The following is a 22015-nucleotide window of genomic DNA, read 5'->3' on the forward strand; positions in this document are numbered from 1 at the left end:
TCAGCAAACCCCAGCAAAGATAGAGAGGCAGTTAGAGACCAAGGATACTCTGAGAAACCTACTTCAGTTCTCTCCATTTCTTAGAAACAATTTTTTTCTTTTGTGGAGATAAGAACACCAAGTCTCTGCTCCTGTCTGGCACCTTCAACACCAGGTTTTAGCCTGAATATAATCTCCCTATGGTTTTGATGATATGAGGATGATCTCTGAAATACTCCTTCCTTTTAATAGCCATCCCTCATCCTTTTCATTCAAGCACTATTCAGCTGTCCTATGGACATACTTGATCACCCCTCAAAGCCTCAGTATCTTTCTGCTCCTCTGTACCCCTGGCTTCTCTGTTTAGGGAAAATGCTTTCATTCATTCAGGTGATAGATCTGTATATATATATCTTGTAGATCTGCATCTGCCTCTAGCTCTGCCCCATCTCTCATTTCTTTCTTTCTTTTCTTTTTAAAGATTTTAGTTATTTTGAGTTTTACAATTTTGCAATTTTCCCCCTAATCTTATTTTCTTCCCCTCACCCTCCAAAGAAGGCAATTTGTCAGTCTTTACATTGTTTCAATGGTATATATTGATCCAAATTGAGTATGATGAGAGAGAAATCATATCCTTAAGGAAGAAACATAACATACAAGAGACAGCAAGATCAGACAATAAGATATGGGTTTTTTTTTTTTTCTAAATTTAAGGTAATAGTCCTTGGTCTTTGTTCAAACTCCATGATTCTTTATCTGGATACAGATGATATTCTCCATTGCAGACAGCACAAAATTGTCCCTGATTGTTGCACTGATGGAATCAATGAATCCATCAAGGTTGATCATGGCCCCATGTTGCTGTTAGGTCCTACAGTTTTTTTCTGGTTCTACTCATCTCACTCAGCATTAGTTCATGCAAGTCCCTCCAGGCTTCCCTGAATTCTCATCCCTCCTGGTTTCTAATAGAACAATAGTGTTCCATGACATACATATACCACAGTTTGCTAAGCCATTCCCCAATTGAAGGACATTTACTTGATCTCCATTTCTTTGCCACCACAAAAAAGGGCTGCTATAAATATTTTTGTACAAGTAATGTTTTTACCCTTTTTCCTCATCTCTTCAGGGTATAGACCCAGTAGTGGTATTGCTGGGTAAAAGGGTATGCACATTTTTGTTGCCCTTTGGGCATAGTTCCAAATAGCTCTCCAGAAGGGTTGGATGAGTTCACAGCTCCACCAACAGTGTAATAGTGTCCCAGATTTCCCACATCCCTTCCAACAATGATCATTATCCTTCCTGGTCATACTGGCCAATCTGAGAAGTGTGAGGTGGTACCTCAGAGAAGCTTTAATTTGAATTTCTCTAATAATTAATGATTTAGAGCATTTTTTCATATGGCTATGGATTGCTTTGATCTCCTCATCTGTAAATTGCCTTTGCATATCCTTTGACCATTTGTCAATTGGGGAATGGCTTTTTGTTTTAAAAATATGACTCAGTTCTCTGTATATTTTAGAAATGAGTCCTTTGTCAGAAACATTAGTTGTGAAGATTGTTTCCCAGTTTACTACATTTCTTTTCATCTTGGTTACAGTGGTTTTGTCTGTGCAAAAGCTTTTTAATTTAATGTAATTGAAATCAACTAGTTTGTTTTTAGTGATGTTCTCCATTTCTTCCTTAGTCATAAACTGCTTCCCTTTCCATAGATCTGACAGGTAAACTAGTCCTTGATCTTCTAATTTGCTTATCGTAGTGTTTTTTTAATGTCTAGATACTATATCCATTTGGATCTTATCTTGGTATAGGGTGTGAGGTGTTTGATCTATTCTAAGTTTCTTCCATACAAACTTCCAATTTTACTGGCAGTTTTTATCAAAGAGAGTTTTTATGCCAATGGCTGGACTCTTTGGGTTTATCAAACAGCAGATTACTATAATCATTTCCTGCTATTGCACCTAGTCCACTGGTCCACCACTCTATTTCTTAGCTAATACCAGACAATTTTGATGACTGATGCTTTATAATATAATTTTAGATCAGGTAGGGCTAAGCCCCCTTCTTTTGTACTTTTTCCCCCATTAAATCCCTTGAAATTCTTGACTTTTTATTCCTCCATATGAATTTACTTACAACTTTTTCTAACTCATTAAAGTAATTTTTTGGAATTTTGATTGGTAGGGCACTAAACAGGTAGTTTAGTTTTGGTAGAATTGTCATTTTTATTATATTAGCTCTACCTATCCATGAACAGTTGATGTTTTCCCAGTTATTTAAATTTGATTTAATTTGTATGAGAAGTGTTTTATAATTATTTTCAAAAAAATTCTGAGTCTGCCTTGGCAAATAGACTCCCAGACATTTTACATTGTTTGAGGTTACTTTGAATGGAATTTCTCTTTCTAGCTCTTTCTGCAATATCATGCTACTCATATATAGAAAAGTTGCAGTCTTTCTTGCCTGACTCTTGTACCACTAAGCCATTTTTGCCATTGTCTGGGATGTTGAAGGTGGTAATGTTCTATTCTTGTGATGCAGTGGGGACATTGTCAACTTTGATCCACATCAGCCATCCTGGGAAGATAACTGGTCTGTGGACACAAATGGCCACTGTTTTGATATCACCTTTCTCTTTTATAGTTTATTGGGGAGCTTCCTTTCCTACTCTCCTCTTTTTACTTTAGCTCTTGGTTACCAAGTTTGTACCGACTATGCTGTGTGTGTACTATGAGTGATTGGGTTCAAATTGTGACAATACAAAGGACAGAGAGAGCCACCACATGATAACAGTGAGAGGTTCTATTAAAAGGAAGAGTTTAGATTTCCCAAAGTAGGAAAAAATTCTCCAGTTAAGTCCTTGAGAAAGACTTGTCTGAAGAGGAATCTTACATGGAATCTTCAGAAAAGCCTATTAGTACAGTCCATTTTATTCAGATCATTCTGGGTACCCAGATAAGAAAGTCAGATCAGTCTCAAGAAAGTTATTACAGATAAGAGGATCTTTGCTGATTGGATCCAACTCTTGGTCATTACCCAACTGAACAAATGTTGATAGGTCTGTTTATTGGGTTGGGACAATATTTATCATTATAGGTGAAACCATGTGAGTCTGATCCTGGTGGCTTTTCATGTCCCATAAAGGGAGAATTGAGAAAATGATTGAAAGGACATTTTTTTTTTTGTTTTTTCTGCAATAAGAATGGAGAAGTATGTCCCCTAAATAATGAAGAGAGACCTTATATTCAACCACTTGCTGACTCTCCCCATTTTTGAACCTGGTTGATTGAGAATGGGGATGCCACTAACAGAAACAGAGGAGTTAGGAGGAGAGGAGGGGTGCAATTGCATGAGGGATGAATTCAGCAAATATTTTCAAGAAGACCATGAATTCTTGGAATAGCATTTTGCTGGTTTGATTGTATTTGTGAAAAAAAAAATGGTCAGAACATTGTAGTTTCAATGTGGGAAAATGGATTAGCTCTAGTGGTATTTTGCTAGAGCCCTAAGGCGCAGGATTTTCCAGTTAGGCAATCACATTGATGACAGTGCAGTTAGTTCACTGGAAACCATTGTTGGTATCTAAGTTTAGTCTAATGTTTATACATTCTTTAATTCTCTTTTGGTTGAGTACCCTCTACATGAATCACTTCTGAAGTATTTAGATGGAATATTCAGGAAAAACGTTGCAATTATGTAAAACAAATGGATAATTTCTGTTTCTTGTTTTAATTAATGGTTAGCTTTCTCTGTGTGTCTGGAACCTAATTTATCTAAGTTCAGAATAGAGATAATATTTTTTTAGGATTAAAGTAATCTTCTCTCTCAGGCTCAGGGCATTATTGTATATTTTCACTTCCCCTCCCCTCCATAAAATGTACCATATAATAGAGGAGGTCATTGAAGATTTCCTAGGAAAGTGATTTATTTTGTATTATTTAACTGTTTTGACATGTAAAACTTAAAGCAGTACAACATCTGCTTCTAAACTAAATCTAAAAAGGAAATAAAGCTGAATTTAAATGTTGCTTAAATGATATTCATCTATCATTTTGAGAGAAAGTCTAAAGACTATTTGATGAAAGTGATTTTGATAGCAATCAAATGCCTAGGACAGAAAGATCTTTTTTTTGGCACCCTTTAGGGGTATAACAGTTGAACCCTTACATGAGGATATTTGCTATTTCCCTTAGGGAGAGGAAATTAGTAAATCTATGATTTAAAATTGTTAAGTTAGATTGCTGATTAAAGCAAATAGACAATTAATTTATGATGAGTTTAAATTTCATCTTGACATTAAATAATAAACACTTTTGGTAAAGGTAGAAAAGAAACTTTCACTGGTTTTTAGTGACTGAAAAAACAAGAGTATCTGTATTCATCATTCCTCTCTCTCCCCACCCCCCACCCTCCACAATGAGGCCCAGTCTTTCATACTCACCTGAAGTAGGTGCCAGATTGGGGAGAACTGAGATCTTACCTAAAGTCTAAAAAAACTAAGATGTATGATCACTTATGTACACAAACATCTGTGTAATGAAGGGATGTAAACTTAACCTTTGTTTTTCCAGGTGAATTTTGTGGCATGCCAACTCTTTGCTTTACTTGCTGCTTTTTGGTTTCGCATCTACCTGAGTCCTGAAAAAGCAAGCTCTGCTGTCCGCCATGCCTTTGCTGCCATTTTTGGAATCTATTTTGTCATCTTTTGCTTTGGATGGTGAGTATCAAACTTCAATAGTACTATTGCTTACCATTTGGATAAATATCTAGCTACCACTACTCGAAAATTCCATTTATTTACAGTGCTAGTCAACTAGTCAGTTGCTTTAGCTTGAGAGTCCTTCCAAAGGACTTTCATCTTACTAGTTGAACATTGTGAAAATTTTCTTCCATAGAGACAGATACGAATGAGCAAAAAAAAAAAGGTGGCATGAATTTTTTTTTCTTTTTTGCAGACACATTTCATATATACAATTCATATTTGTGTATTTTTTTTTCATGGGTACTATTAAAGAAATGTGGTTAATCTTTCTTTCTATTTAGACAGTTTACTTAGAGCCAAGTTTCCAGTGATAAAGGTCTAAGGGAAAGAACACCATCTCTTTGACAGAAAAGACTATTTACCTGGTGTTCTTTCTTTACCTGTTTAATGGGAACATTCTTATCTAGTAGTTGTCTCATGTTTAATCTTTGCTTTCTTCCTTTATCAAATTCAAGGCAAGATCTAATCTTAAACTCAAATGACTTTCTTATCATTTCTGTTAGTTGGCTTAAGTGAAGCAAAGTATAGTCTTCTCATATCATGGGAAGATTTGCTATTTGTCTTGTTTTAAGGAGGCTGATTGACAGTATAAAAGTTCTATACAGGAGGCCAGATAAAATCTTATTTAAATGAAATCAGGAGGATCAGGATTTAAGATTATTACCCTTCTGAGAATTTTATGTCACTCAGAAGTATGGACTAAAGGTAGGTAGAACAGAGGAGGAATGTGGTATATAGTTTCCCTCTCAGAATATATATGGCATAAGAAAACAGATTTCAAGGGGTGGCTAGGTGGCATAGTGGATAAAGCACCAGCCCTGGAGTCAGAAGTACCTGGGTTCAAGTCTGGTCTCAGACACTTAATAATTACCTAGCCATGTGGCCTTGGGCAAGCCACTTAACCCCATTTGCCTTGCAAAAAAAAAAAAGAAAACAGATTTCAGATCATTTTAGTTCAAAGAATACTTATGAAATTCCTGCTATATGCAAAGTTTGTGTTTGATCTTGGTGATACAGAGATTAAAAAAAATGAGTTTTTGTCCTCAAACTAACTTACATCCTACTCTTTAGAACAATCACAAGGGACAAGCCCTCTGAAATCCAGTCTTGCTTACCTATAAACTTAGAATGCTTTGTTTATTATTAAGGTATTCTTCTCTTCCAGACTATCAATTCTATATAAAACATTGACGTGAATCATTATAAAGTCTGCTTACTACAATGGACCATTGGAACTTAATTAGTAGACTTTACAAATAATAACCTCAGGTCCTTGAGTCACTTTAGAATCCAATCTCTTTAACTCATAGAATGATTACTAGTTGATTTGTTATTTTCCCTTGGAATAAATATATAAAAGACCTATACAAAAGAAGTTTTAGTTGATTTGGGGGTTGATCAATGAATAACTGATAGACTTGCTATCACTAAATTTTATGAGCTTCAGAGATTTTGTATGACTTTTTTTCTTTGTATTTTAATTTAAGGTATTCCATACACCTGTTTGTGTTGGTGTTTATATGTTATGGGATCCTGATTACTGCAAGTGCACGAAACATTCACAGGTGAGAGTACATTGATGAAAATGAAAAATTATGATTCCTTTGAAGCTTTACAGTACTCTCTCTCTCTGGGATGTAGGGGCCTCAGTTTCCAACTCTAAGAGGAATCAATATCAATAATGTTTACTTATTTGTTATTTCTCATTCTGATTTGGTGAGGTACCATCCTTCTCTTGATTATTGTATAGTTTAAGACAAGGTTTACTTGAGCAGATTCAATATTATCAATAAGTATTTATTTATTGAAAGGCAAAAATTTTTCATCATCAAATCTGTGCAAGGTACTATATAGGAATAATGGATATAAATAATTTGATTTTTGCCCTCAAGGAGTTTATGACATGTACCAGATTTGAATGTTTGCTTGTGCAGAACATTGCGTTGTTAGGGCTGATGGCAAAATATGATATAAGACATTGTATTCGCCCTTACAGGACTCATAGTTGTATGGTGAAAAGAAAGCATAGAAATAAAACATATAACATATGAATGGTATGAATAGTCAGTGCTATATATTTTAGGGCAGAGAGTAATCATAAAATGGATGATTCTGTGAGTAATCATAAAACAGATGATTCTAGATGACTTCTTGACAAATGTGGCACTTGAAAATTCTCTTGAAGTAGTGTATAGAATAAGGTATACCTAACAAAAATAGAGAGCCTGAAATTTATTATTTTTTTAGTTTTTTTTTTTTTGCAAGGCAATGGGGTTAAGTGGCTTGCCCAAGGCCGCACAGCTAGGCAATTATTAAGTATCTGAGGCTGGATTTGAACTCAGGTACTCCTGACTCCAAGGCCAGTGTTCTATCCACTGCACCAGCTAGTCGCCCCTGAGAGCCTGAAATTTATAAAGGTGGGATTTCATTGGGGGCTTTTTTTTTGCTGGACAGTAGATAGACCAGTTTGGCTGGAAAAAAGGGTTAATATAATATGGGTGTAGTACAGATTAATGTTGGGGAAATAGTTTTGAGTGCCCGTGGAAGGGATATGGATTCTATAGTATTCTGGAAGATTTCTTAATCTAGGATAAGCAAAGTAGTGAGGTCCTGGCCATGTTTATGTTCTTAAATATAATATGGATTGGAAAAGGAAGAAAGTAGAGTGAAGTGACCAGTAAGCAGAATGAGGACTAAGAGAAAACCATTTAATAATTGATTAGAAAATCATTGGTAATCTTTGAGAATATAGTTTCAAAAGTGAAGAGGATTGGAAATCAGATTATAACAGGTTAAGATTGAGTGGGTTATAAAGATATGGATACGAGATAGACAATGCAATAGGTAGAATACTGGCAATGGAGTCAGGAGGTTTTGAGTTCAAAGTAAACCTCAGGAATTTACTAGTTGTATGATGCCATGCTGTTAGAATGCCAGAAGTACACTGTCTGGAAAGACTATCTTGTTGGAGAACCTTTACAGGGTAAGTGCTCACAAGGGTCAGAAGAAGCAATGCCAGGACACCCTGAAGGTCTCTCTTTAGAACTTTGGATTTGATTTATAGTTTGGAAGACATTAACACAGGACCTCCCATCATGGCATGCCCTCAGCAGTGAGGGTGCTGCATTCTATGAGAAGAGCAGAATTGAAGTAGCTCAAAGGAAACATGACATACATAAGTTTTGCATACCCACCCCAGGTGTTCACAGGGACTATTTGTGCCCAACCTGTGATAGAGCATTCTGAGCTCATACTGGTATGATCAGTCATAGTCAGACACACTATAATTTTTCTCAAACATAGTGATGCCATTTTGATCTTCTGTCATTTTGATCTTCTCTGATAATGAAGGACAAGAACCAATCCTAAGTAAGTCACTCAGCCCCAGTAGCCTCCAAATGAGGGGAAAAATAAATATACAGATTTCTTGCCTTCTCAATGGTTTGGCAGAGGGTGAGGAAGAAGGGAGAGAAATTGAACCTGAAAATAAAAAAGATTCAAAGGCCTTTTTTCCATATTTCATCTTCAGTCTTCATAGCATTTGATATCACTGACCAGCCCTTCCTACTCTGTCCTCTCTCGGCTTCAGTAACACATTTTACTGGTGCTTTACTCACTATTTATTAGATATTTCTCTGACTCTTTCAATAATACTTTATCATTTCGAGTCCTTCCTTGTTATTGCTCCTATGCTTCTGTCCTTAACACTCTCTGTCTTTCCTTCTTTTTATATTTTCTAGTATTTTATATATATATATTTATCAAATATATATGTACATTAATCTATATTATATTATATTCTCTAGACTTTTTGGAGAGTCAATAAGGTGTTTTAGATTAGAACTGAATTTAGAGTTACTAAGACTTGGGTTCAACCCCAATTTCTGTGACAATGGGCAAACCACTTAATTTCTTGGTGTTTTGGGCAAATATTGACAAGTAAAAGCTTGTTTATAATTGTTTTATTCATTTTATGTTTATACCAAATATACTTTATATGTCTTGTTGTCTTCCCCTATTAGAAGTTGAGCTCTTTTCTGGTAGGAATTCATTCTCTGTATTTATGTCCCCAATTGTATAATATAGTGCTTATACATAGTAGATGTTTGAAAGATACTTATTGACTGACTGTTGTAAACAGGTGTCTTCCTGCATTTGTAGAGGATTTTACTCCTGGGGACTCCCTACATTGATGATATCATAAATTTTAGGGGGAAAGTATATATTAATTATCACAGATTTACAGATGGATCCTAAATCTGTGCTTGCAGCCTTGACAGAGGTTCAGATACTTGTCTCCAATCATTTGCAGTAAATCTCCATCTGAACGTTCTCCTGCCACTTCTAATTTACCATTTTTTATTATTGTTCTTATTATTTTCCCCTTTAAAATTTCACCTCTTTCTGATATCACTGTTTTTCACCTTACCATTGCCATTCAAGAAGTCTGCTGTGTATGAAACTCTGGTATTATCTTTGACTCTTCCCTTGCCTTCATTTTTGCTCATTTTTGAGTGACCAAGTTCTATTGATTCTATCTCAGAAATATCTTTCTCATCTCTTTCCTCCTCCTCTCTTCTGTCAGTGTCTTTTGGAAGACCTTCATTAGTACCTTTCTGGAAAGGTCTTCAGTCCTCCCCTGTTTATCTCCTTTGATATATGCATGGGTCTGCTTTGATGATCTCATAATGATTTTTCTGTCTTGTCTCATACCATTTTAATTTATCCTCTGTACAACTAACAAAATGATTTTCCTAAAGCTTAGGTCTAAACATGGGGGCTCTACACCCCAATTTTCTGCGATTATTCTTTTTTTTTGAATTTTATATATCATTCACTATTCATATCATTCATGTTATAGTATGCCATAATAACCTTGTCAATAAATCCCAATGACTTCTTTTAGCTTATAAAAGCAAATACAAATTCTTCTGTTTGGCATTTAAAACCTTTTACATCCTTACCCAAACAAACTTTCAAGATTTAATAAGAATCTTTTAGATAGCATCTACTATATTTCAGGTAGGTTGATAAGTGCTTTACAAATATTTGAGCCTTACAACAAGCCTGGGAGGAATAATCCTTATGGTACAGTTGAAGAAACTGAGGCAGACAAGGGTTAAATAACTTGCTCAAGGTCACAAGCTCAGAACTGTCTAAGGCCAGATAAGGATTTAGATCTTCTTGACTCTTGGCCTAGTCCTCTACTTACCATGCCATCTAGCTAATTTATTATATACATATATAATATTTTATTATAATTATATATTTATAATAATACATTTAAATACAACATATATCTTTATGTAAATACATACATTTATTTATACATAATTGTAACTATATATATTTATAATTATTATGCTTCATTCCTCTTCTATGGTCTAGTCAAACCAGTTTTATTTCATTTTTGTCTTTATAATCCTGGTACTTAGCAGGCACTTAATAATTGTTTGTTGATTGATTGGCTGGTCATTCCTCTGCTCAGAAAACATCAGTGGCTCTCTAGTATTGCCTAATCAGTAAAGTTAAAACTCTTTTGCCTTCCATTCAAGCCTTGCCACAATATCTCACCATTCTACCTTTCCATCTTTATCTAATATCATTTCCTTTTTTTCTATACTTTGGTCAAACTGGGCTGTCTTTATCACTCAATTTTCCCAAATTCATTGCCCATTCCTGACACTGCCTTTGGACTAACTTTTACTTGTCAATCATCAAGCATTTATTAAGTCTCTTCTATATTCCAGGTGCTCTGCTAGCTGCTGGAATGCTTATCTTATAACTTCCCTAGGCCTAAAGTATTCTCTTTTCTTTGAGGTTAAATTTCTACCTATCCTTTAAAATAAAGTCAATTGGGTGACTTCCATATCTCCTTAATTTCTATTTTTTCTGTAATGACATTCCCCCTTTGGATTTGATGTAGCACTTTGTTCCACTCTGATGCACATACTATTTATTGCTATGTAATACATTTTTTTATTCTAGTGCAATACAGTATATTATTACTGTATCTCTAGGTGTAAATCCTATTTCCTCTTTTGGATTATAAACTTCAGCAAGGATGAAACTATTTCTTATCCAAAATTTATATCTTTCCTAGAGCCTAGCATAATGCTCTGTATTCAGAAAAAATTTTAGTGAACAAATATATATTTGTTTTGAAATGAGAACAGATTATATGAAAGGCATTTATCTAGATTTTTCTTTTTTTAAAAAATTATACTCTGGAGAGTTTTGTTGTGTATTTTTCAGATGAGTTTGAAGTCCTCCAATGACTTATCATGTTATCCTGAGGACCAAGGTTTCTCAAGACATTGTTTGGGGCAGCTACATAGTGAAGTGAATAGAACACCAAACCTGGAATCAGGAAGACCTCAGTTCAACTATTACTCATTAACTGTGTGACCTTAGTCAAGACATTCAATCTTTTTGTCTCAGTTTTCTCATCTGTTAAATGAGGATAATAGGACCTTCCTCTCAGGGTTGTTGTGATGACCAAATGAAATAATAATTGTTAAGTACCTAACACAGTACCTAGAAAGTTCCATGTTAGTTATTATTATTGACATAATAAATATAAATGTTAAATATTATTATCATTTGGTAAATCATAAACTGATAGAAAACTCTAAACTCTGTTAGAAAAGGATTTTGTGAGCACATTCAGTAGTGGACAGAGTATTTCCTTATCCTTACAATCAGTTGTAAGAACAACAGCTTCCATTTATCACTAAAAGGTTAGTCACCAGATATTTCTTTCTATCACAACAATTGATGATACACAGAGGGATTGCAATCTGCACCATAGGAGGAAGTATTCAGGAGGAGAAAGATCACAGGTCCTTAAAAAAACCAAAGTATTAAATTTCACTATTATTTTTTTTAACTCTAGGAAAAAGAAATCAAGTGTTATATTGGCGTCAGCATAGTTTTTAGTAGATAGAGTGCTGGACATGAAGTTAGGAAGAGCTGGAGTTAAATCTAGACTGAATCATTTACTAAATCTGTGATCTTGGGCAAATCACTTAATCTCTTTCAGCCTGTTTCCTCACCTATAAAGTGAGGATCATTATAATAATGACCTTTCCGGTTGTTATGAGGATAAAATGAGATAATATTTGTAAACCTTAAAGCACTTTATAAATGCTAGCTATTACTATTATTATTATTATTGCAAAATCAATAATGTTGAAATTCCTAGACAACTGCTGTCATTTCAAATTTTCTTAGAAAATTGTTTCAATCATGATTGACTTTGTGACTCTATTTGGAATTTTCTTTGCAAAGATACAGTACTGCTTTGCCCTTTCCTTTCCCAGACCAAACGTTTATAGGTTATGTTTGATGAAAAAAAATTGGCATTATTCTTCGCCCCTTAATAGACTTGGAAACTTAAAATTTTTTTAGTTTATAACTTCACAGTTTCTTGCACTAAATTTCTTATCAGATGTAAGAACAAATGTTTTTAGGTACTTTTAGATTTTAGAGATACTCAGTTTTGAGTCTAGATACACTGTGAAGAGTAATAATCAAATAAACTATGTTTCCAGTATACCCCTTGCTAGAGATTTTATCATTTGTTTCAGATGGGTAGTTAGGTAATATATCTCTTTCTCTCCCTTGAAAAACATAGTTAGTTAAAAAGCGTTGGAAATGCTACACATAATAATGCAAAGTGTTTGTAATGTATTTTCAAAATTTGACTCCCTTAATGTTGACTTTGTATATAATTGAAAACTGAACCAATAATTCTCTGTTTCAGTATGGCATATTTCCAGTTAATTTATACATGGTAATTTGTCCATTAGTCCAACACCTTTGGGATCCTGGTGGAGTGGACAACATGCAATAGTTGAAAGATTGCTAAGATAGAGAGCTAGTCAGTGACTTGTCTAGATCCATTGTATTAATCAACATCCAGAAATGGAGTACCCTGATCCTGAATAATCTTAGGACATTGAGGACAGATTATGACTGTTTTTACTTTACCACATGATAATATTATGGTTATTCAGGGATGTGTCATGAGGTCAGAAAGCAAAAATGCCTAAGTGAGTTCTTTCTCTGTTGGCTTGTATTGTTGCCAGCTTAAAAAAGGGAGTAAATTAAATTTCCAGATGGATAAACTAGGTGCAGAAGTCAGCTAGTTTACAAGATAATAAAATTCTAATATCCCTCCCCATTGTAGGTACCTGAATTTGACAGAGAGCACACAAATCTTACACAATCAACAAATATTCATTGAGCACTTACTTTGTGCCAGCCATTATGCTAAGCAGTGAGGATAGACACAAAGACAAAAACACAGCCTCAGCTCTTAATCTTCACTTTACTGAGTCAGTTGGGTGATGGGGTTGGAGGGATTAAGTGAATCAATTCAATTTATTTATGTGGGTTTGTATATATACATATTATCTGGACATGTAGTGGGTGACTAATAAATGGTTATTGAATGATCAGAACAAATAGGTGTATATATATGTAAATATGTCTATTTGATATATATGTGTTTATGTATACATATGTATATATGTATATCATTATATATATATGTTAACTATTAGCTATTACTTTTGAAAAATTAGAACTTTTAAAATTCATTTTTCCAACTACATGTAAAAGATAGTTTTCAATAAACTTTTTTTGGAAAGGTTTTGAGTTTCACATTTTTAATCCTCCATCCCTTCCCTCTCCCCGACAGAGATAATCTAATATAGGTTATACATCTATAAATGTGTTAAACATATTTCCATATTAATTATGTTGTGAAAGAAGAATCAGAACAAAAAAAGAAAAAACATGAGAGGAGGAAAAAAACCCATAAAACGTAAAACAAATTGTAAAAATTTAAATCTATTAACTATTCTTACAGGAGAGTGGAAACAACATATAGACAGAGAAATAAGTAGTCCTGCCTTACTCATTGTTGGTCAGGAATTTCAGGCAGCTTCTTGGCCCTTCAATGATGGATTGTTGCTGTTTTTGTCATTGTGAAAGGGACCACGATATCAAGGAGATGAAGCTAAGACATGTAAGGGAATTGAATTTAAGTGAGGGAGGGCTGTGCAAAATGAGGGAGGACTGTGTAGTGTCCCTCTCTCCTCTGGACTCATTTGGATCCAGTGGTCAAATATGAATCAGGATTATTGGAGATGGTTCTGGCCATAGTGAGAGACCTTGGCCTTTTGAAGCTAAAGTCTTTATAGGTCTCAGTTTGACTGAAGTTCCCCTTCAATGATTAAGGCTAGGTTACAAAGAAATGAGGTAAAAATGACCTCTTTTACCTAACTAAAAAAATTAATCTGGGATGGGAAGAACCTTAGGGTTTCTGGCCCAAACAGAAATAATTGCTACATACATTCACTCTTTTCTTTCTTTTTTTTTTTTTTAGTTTTTGCAAGGCAGTGGGGTTAAGTGACTTGCCCAAGGCCACACAGCTAGGTAATTATTAAGTGTCTGAGGCTGGATTTGAACTCAGGTACTCCTGACTCCAGGGCCAGTGCTCCATCCACAGTGCCACCTAGCTGTCCCCATACATTCACTCTTAAGTCAATCAGGGCCCAAACAGTGACCCAAATGGAGCTTCCCCTCAAACATATTTTTGCCAAATCAAAGAGAACCAGTTTAATGACTTCTACCTATTGAATTCTGTAACCAAACTAGACTATTCTCTAGCCTCTGAACATGTCCTATGATCACTGACTTCCAAGCCAATACTTCTCATTCTCTAATTCTCTTCCCTATTCCAGAGATTTTATTCCTCCCTCTTTTCACTTGATTTATTCCTAACTGAGAGAGAAAGGTCTATCAGCCTATTCACACCAAGTAGAACAAAATCTGATCAAATCTATTTACCTTGGAAGATCTGGTGTGAAAAGCCAGAATACTTTTGTCCAGGGAATCTATTTATTCTATTATGTTCTCATATCTGGTACTACTTCAAATGCTCAATGTTACCAAATACTGAGAATGAATTGAATTTAGCCTCTTGGTCATGGGAATGTGGCATCCAGGCATAAAGGCATCCAGGGTCAAGGCAGTGGCCGAAAAGCTCTAGTCTAAGGTCCAAGAAGAGGCAACAGAGAGAATTGTATCTCTTCTGTGAAGTCAGGAAGAAGTCAGATATCAAAAAGAGAGTGTCATGCTAGGTCATGGGATATGAACATTTCTGAGTGTATCATGGATCCCATGGGTGGTCTGGGGAAGTCAATGAACCCCTTCTCAGAATCATATTTTTAAATGCATTAAATAAAATGCATGGGATTATAAAGGAAATTATACTGAAATATAGTAATGAAATTTAATGTAAAACTACAATAAGACCAACATGGAAATATGTTAAACATGAATGTACATGTGTACATGTGTAACCTATATTAGATTACTCAATGTCATGGGGAGGGTGGAAGGAAGGGAGGGAGATAGAAAAATGTGGAATTCAAAGGCTTGCAAAAGGAGGAATGTTGAAAACTATCCTTGCATGTAATTGAAAAAATAAAATAAAATAACATTTTTTTTTAAAAAAGTTTACTAGATTAGGAACCTAGCACTGGGTGGTCTTCTGATTCTTAAACTTTCAGAATTTGGGGTATAGTGTGAGAAAGTAAATGGGACTAGAGTACTAGCATGTCTCACTCTATGCCTATCTCCAACTTGCCTCTGGAGGAAGTCTCCTCAGTAGCTTCTTCCTTATAATTTGTCTGATGATAACCAGGTGACAACTATAGTTATTGAACTCACTGTTTTGAGGACTGTGAACAGACTTGGGACGGGAAGAAAATAAGCCAGTTTGTTAAGATAACACATGGCTTTGGCATAACAGTTTTTTGTGTCTTTAATTAGTCCTCTTTCTGCCCACCCTCATTTTGGTTATTATACTAGTAATTTTATCTTGGTCTTAATTACACTACAAGTTGTTTTGGTCTGAACTTAGTAGGCATAGGAAATTCATGTGACCAATGCAGATAGTCTATACCTTCTACTTTCTTTTTTAAAACAAAAATCAAATTTAGAAAAGTGAAAACAGTATGCTTTGTTCTACATTCAGATTCCAGAATTCTTTCTCTGATTGTGGGTCACATTTTCCATCACAAGTATTTTAGTATTGTCTTTTATCACTATTGCTGAGGAGAGTTAAGTCTAACATAGTTGATCATCACACAGTGTGGGTTTTAAAATGTACTATGTTCTTCTGGTTCTGATCACTTCACTCAGCTTCAATACATATAAGTCTTTCCAGTATATCTCGTAAGTTTAAAAGAATAGTGTTAAGTGACTTGCTCAGGGTCACATAGTCAATATATATGAGGGCTGTATTGTGAAACTAGACCAAGAATTCTAAACTATTTCTGTTTCATGCCCCCCACTAGCAGCTGGAGCAGCTTTATCCTGTTTTTAAATATATATAAATTAAATACATAAAATCAAAAAGTAATTTCTATTGAAATACAGTTATCAAAATATTTTAAAAAACAAGCTCATGAGCCCCAATACTTATTTCTTTATTTAATTGTTAAAATTTATATTTATATATCCTACTCATTTAAAAATATATTCCCCATTATCAACAAACAATCCTTAGTAATAAAAAGACTTAAAAAGTAAGAGCAAAAAGGTAATTCCACAAAATCAATACAATGGTCATTTCTTATAATTTATAATATATTCTCCATCTATGTCCTCTATCTCAACAATGAAATTCGTTTCTGGAATCAAGTTTGGTCATATTAGTTATGCAGTATTTGTTTTTGTTTTTCAATTATTTATTATGGAGATGGAAATCTCTTGGTCATATAATATGAATTCAGAAGTACCATGTTATGGACCCATCATAGTAGATAATGTCTCAAGAGTCTTTTGAATCATCTTGTTATTGTGATGCTTTGTTAATATTGATTATAACAACTGATAACTAATCTCTGATGAATTCTGTTTCTAGGTACTCCTTTGTGATTGCAATAGGTTATCTCACAATATGCCATATAAGCCGGATATACATATTCCACTATGGAATTCTCACTACAGATTTTTCAGGGTGAGTACCTTCATGACCCCGGTAATGACTGCTGAGTTTTGACTCCATCAATTATTTTCAGAGGGTATTTTTAAAGCCTGAAGTATTTAATGTTTAAGCAGATAAGAAGAATTACTTATTTTTTAGTAAGAGCACTCTGTTCATGAAGCCAATTAATCTTACCATTCTGTGGCTTCAGACCCTTCTATCTGGCCAGCCACCTCACTGTGGGACACAAGAAGAGCCTTGAAAAAAGGGTATGGATCTGTTTATCAGTGCAAAATTTTCACCACTTGTGGGGGAAAGACTCCCATAATTCTAAGCATATAATCCATTGATGGTAGGTTATTTTTATATAATAGTTAATGCATAATGCAACCACAGAATTCTGTATCTGGAAGGAATATCAGAGTTTATCATATCTTAGAGAGGCAGGAGGAAAAGTACTGAATTTGTAGTATTAAAAAAAAACCAAATCAAATCCCATTTTTAGAAATTACCAGTCATCTAGTCATTAGTGGTTGACAATCTCTCTAAGTTAAGTATCAGTTTTTGTATCTATAAAATAGATATACCAATAACTGGATTATAATGCTAGGCCTGAAGTCAGAACTCAACTTCCTGAGTTTAAATCTGGCTTCATATAATACTTAACAAACTGTGTGACTCTAGGTAAGTCACTAGAGAGAGAGAGAGAGAGAGAGAGAGAGAGAGAGAGAGAGAGACCGACCAGTTGGTGAAACAGTCAGAACAAACATAATATTTTTTTATTTGATTGTATGATAAGTTTGCTGACTTAAATGGACAAGGTTCATTGGTTCATGGTGCTCCCATATAATTACAATAATAACATCAAAGATCCCTTGATCACAGATCAACATAACAGATATGTAATGACAATTTTGAAATATTGCAAGAATTAACAAATATGTGACCTAGAGACACAATATGAGTACATAATATTAGAAAAAAATGGTGCCAATAGATTTGTTTGAAGCAGGGTTGACACAAGCCTTCAATTTGCAAAAAATATCTGTGAACAAGAGGTATGCCCATATTTGAAAATAAGAAATACAATGTCCATTCACCATCTTTAAAACCCTTTTTTGCCTCAATTTTCTCATTTGTAAAAATGAACTGGAAAATGAAATGGCAAACCTCTCTAGTATTTTTGCCAAGAAAAACCCATATGGGATCACAAAGATTGGACATAATTGAAAAACAACTGAAACAACAATAACTGGAACGTTATAGGGTTGTTGGGAGGCTCAGATGAGATGTGAGTGAAATTCTTTGTAACACTTAAAGTACTTTGTAAGAATCCTCTATAATTAGTTTATACAGTTCCCACATTTTGTAGATGAATCATCTGAAGTCCAGAAAGGATAAAATCTAGGATCATTCATCTATTAAGTGAAAATCCTGTCTTTCTCTCCTTGTCCCACTATATTATACTATCTTGCTTTTAGAAATTGCTATCAAGGCAAAATTACCACTGGGGACAACAGCAATGTATTTAATTCAAGTTATCTGGGGAGACACCAGGTTGGATTAGGCAGTCTACAGGTCCAATTTAAATGCTTTTATTTCTACTTTTTCCAGTGCCCAAGTTGAATCACATCAGATTTAAGAAGTTCCTGAAATACAGATAGAGAGATGGAAAAATGACACCTAATTTAACAAGAGTTTTGCACCCTGACCCCCTGGGTCAATGAAAACTCCATCACTTTAGGCAAAAAAAGTTCAGAGAATGAACAGTTCCCATCCCCATCATTTGGTTTTAAACATAAAAGTATCAGATCTTCCTACATTTTCCTACTTGAATTTTTTTGTATAATTCATATCATGAGATATCACTGAAAGGGGGAAAAATTAACACAGCTGAAGATGCAGTAAGTTTACAAGTGTGAGAGGCTTTGGGACAGTCTCGGGGATTTTTTTCATTTTCACCTCCAAAAGCACAGACTGATGATTGCATTTCTCCAAGTTGTTGTTTATTCTGTGGCACCAGCCTTTTATAGTGTGACATTATTTGAATATCTTTTTGTTAAGAAATATTTGTGTTATATTACTAATGCAGGATCACCTTGGAAGTATTTGTGAGTATGGGTCCAGACCCACCACAGTTAAGCAAATATTTCAATAAAGCAAGACACATGAAATTTTGATTTCCCAGTGCATATAAAAGTTATGTTTATACTATTCTGTAATATATTAAATGTGCAATAGAGTTATGTCAAAAAATTTGTAAACCTCAATTAAAAAATACTTTATTGCTAAAAAATACTGAGTCTTCAGCAACTTGTAATCTTTTTTGATGGTGGAGGGTCTTGTCTCAATGTTGATGACTGCTGACTGATCAGGGCCTTAACTGCTGAAGGCTAGGGTGACTGGGCAATTTCTTAAAAATTAGACAAGAATGAAGTTTGCCACATGAATTGACTCTTCTTTCATTTGAAAACTTAGAGATAATAATAGAGTTATTAGTTGGACTAATTTCAACATTGTGGTGTCCTCCTAGGGAAGCTTGAAGAAAGAGTGAGAGAGGGAGGGAGGGAGGGAGGGAGGGAGGGAGAGAGAGAGAGAGAGAGAGAGAGAGAGAGAGAGAGAGAGAGAGAGAGAGAGATAAAGGCCGGTTGGTGGAGTAATCAGAACAAACATATTATTTATTGATATGATTGTCTGATAAGTTGCTGAACTAAATAGACATAGTTCATTGTACCTCAAAATAAGATGATCATTTTACCATGCAGGAATTTGAGGCAGGCAGATTTAGTGACTTTCACAGGGTCACATAGTGAGTTAATGTCTAGGGTTGAATTTGAGCTTAGGTCTTCCTGTCTCATTGCTCTACCTAGCTGCCTCTAGTCCCAGGAATCCTAATGGAGTTCAACAGACTAACCACTGGAATTTACAGTGTTTTAAATAAACAATTTTCATTCTTTCCCCATCTCCAAATCTCATTCTGAGCATGCAAACAACCACAGTCATCCTCAGAATGGGAATAACTTACTGTCACTACTGCAATTTTGAAAAATACTCAGCAATCAAGGTTGGTTTTTCCTTGGCCCCTTCCCCCTTAATGAGAGATAAAGTGCTGTTTGGACATTGACATCTGCAAAATGTTTAAGAATGACTAAATGCAGTGGGTTTTTCTCTTCTTGAGAATATAAGGATTAAATGTCAAACAGAATAATAAAGATGATTAATTAATTAGTTTCTATAGTGCACACAGTAACATATTTGTAAATGGTGTTGTATTAGATCTGTATTTGGATCTAAGATTTCTTTAGAGAATTTATTAATATATTGTAATGAAGAATGCATGTTTCACTGAAATAAATTGTATTTGTATGAACTACTTTTAGTCAGGGGGTTTATAGCATCACATTTTATTAGAGGCACTATCATGATTGGCATTTCCAAAATAGTGGCTAGCTAGGCATTGATAGACACTCTGGTTCAAGGAGCTAAAGACTTTGCCAGTTTTTTGTCTTTTATTTGCCTTTGTGTTTTTTTTGCAAGGCAATGGGATTAAGTGGCTTGCCCAAGGCCACACAGCTAAGTAATTATTAAGTGTCTGAGACTGGATTTGAATTCAGGTACTCCTGACTCCAGGGCCAGTACTCTATCCACTGTGCCACCTAGCTGCCCTGGCCTTTGTGGTTTTACCAGATTCAGTATGAGGAACCTGACTTTCCAAAAGGGGAAGTGGGTCATTTTCATTCGCACCATTATTGACTTTTTCTATGAAACAATACTTATTAGAGTTGATAATTAAAGAAATAGTCATAGCTTTGAAATTTAGGTGTTCTACCCAGAAAAGATGATCTTAAAAAAAAAGATAAGGGAATACAAATAAGAATTGAACATGGATCAGATAGTTATATCTCAAGTAGAAAAGTAAAGCTAAGCAATAAACAATTATAGAATTATTAGAAGAGAATACAGCAAATATGGTACTAATACAATCAGTTGAGAATTGAATATTTTTGTCTTATTGGGAGATGGTTTCTTTCTCAATCAATAAACACTTATTTAGTACCCACTATATGTCAATCAATATCCCCGGAAATGCATTATGTAAATAACTGCAGTATAAATATAATATTAGTTTATATAGCTATCAGGAAACTAGGTGGTATGGTGGATAGAGTGCCAGGCCTTCAGTTAGGAAAATATGGCCACAGATACTTGCTAGCTATGTGATCTTTGGCAAGTTGCTTAACTCTCTTTGCTTCAGTTTCCTCATCTGTAAAATGAGTTGGAGAAAGAAATAACCAATGATTCTGGTATCTGTGCCAAGAAAACTCCAAATGTCAGAGTCAGACACAAGTGAAAACTAATAACAATTACATAAAAATATATACAAGAGTTTACATAAACAATAGTTTGGGATAGATTGGGAATGGCTTCATGCAGAAAATGGTGCTCAAAACTGTGCCTTAAAGGGAAAAAAGGAATACTGAAATAGCTAAGGAAGGAGTGCATTTCAGGTATGGAAATGGATACTTCAAAATCATGAATATAGGAGATGGAATGTTGTGTGTGAGGTACAGACAAAAAGGCTGTTGTTTGAGTTGAAGAGTATAGGATAGGAACTAGTGACTTAATGAGGTTGGAAAGATAGGTTGGGTCCATGTAATGAGAGGCTCAATGGTAAACAGAGAGCTTTTTTTTCCTTTTATTCAAGAAGCGATAGAAAGTCACTTTCCTGTTAGCAGTTATTACCACATGTCAATGGACTTTAATGGGGAAAGACTTGAAGCATGGAAATTAATTGGAAGACTGTTCATTTAAGTGATTGATGATGAGAGTGGTGATGAGAGTGTGAAGTAAAGTGGGTGTTATGTGATGGGAGAGGTGGATGTGGTGTCTGTGTGTGTGTGGAGAGAGAGAGAGAGAGAGAGAGAGAGAGAGAGAGAGAGAGGTGTTAAAGATAATCAAGATTATGAATCTAAAAGATAAGCAAAATGATACCTTGCACAGAAAGAGTGAAATTTGGAAGGGGGGAGATTTAGTTTTGGAAATGTTGAGCTTGAAATATCCTGGGGATATTCATTTTGAAGTATTCTATTAACAATTGGTGATATAGAACTGAATCGCATGGGAGAGAGGTATGGAAATAAAGTTCTGAGAGTCAACTGCTAAAGAGATGATAGTTAAACTCATGTTTACTGATGAGATTATTAAGAGTGTAGAGGGAGAAGAGAAAATAGCCTAGACTAGAATCTTGAGGAATACTGATAGGAATTGCA

The 22015-nt window shown here is 34.7% G+C and overlaps 1 protein-coding gene across 2 annotated transcripts in view; it reads left to right on the forward strand.

Annotated features, from left to right (window-relative positions):
- Window positions 1-22015, forward strand: part of MBOAT1 (membrane bound glycerophospholipid O-acyltransferase 1) — a 136953-nt gene that overhangs the window by 56794 nt on the left and 58144 nt on the right. For both annotated transcript variants that reach the window (XM_074206962.1, XM_074206961.1), the window contains exons 2-4: window positions 4551-4696; window positions 6229-6306; window positions 16683-16778. In XM_074206962.1, the coding sequence (XP_074063063.1) occupies window positions 4551-4696; window positions 6229-6306; window positions 16683-16778 (320 nt within the window). The remainder of the gene's footprint in view (window positions 1-4550; window positions 4697-6228; window positions 6307-16682; window positions 16779-22015) is intronic.

The sequence above is a fragment of the Macrotis lagotis genome, chromosome X (assembly GCF_037893015.1).
Source record: "Macrotis lagotis isolate mMagLag1 chromosome X, bilby.v1.9.chrom.fasta, whole genome shotgun sequence".
Classification (NCBI taxonomy): Eukaryota; Metazoa; Chordata; class Mammalia; order Peramelemorphia; family Peramelidae; genus Macrotis; species Macrotis lagotis.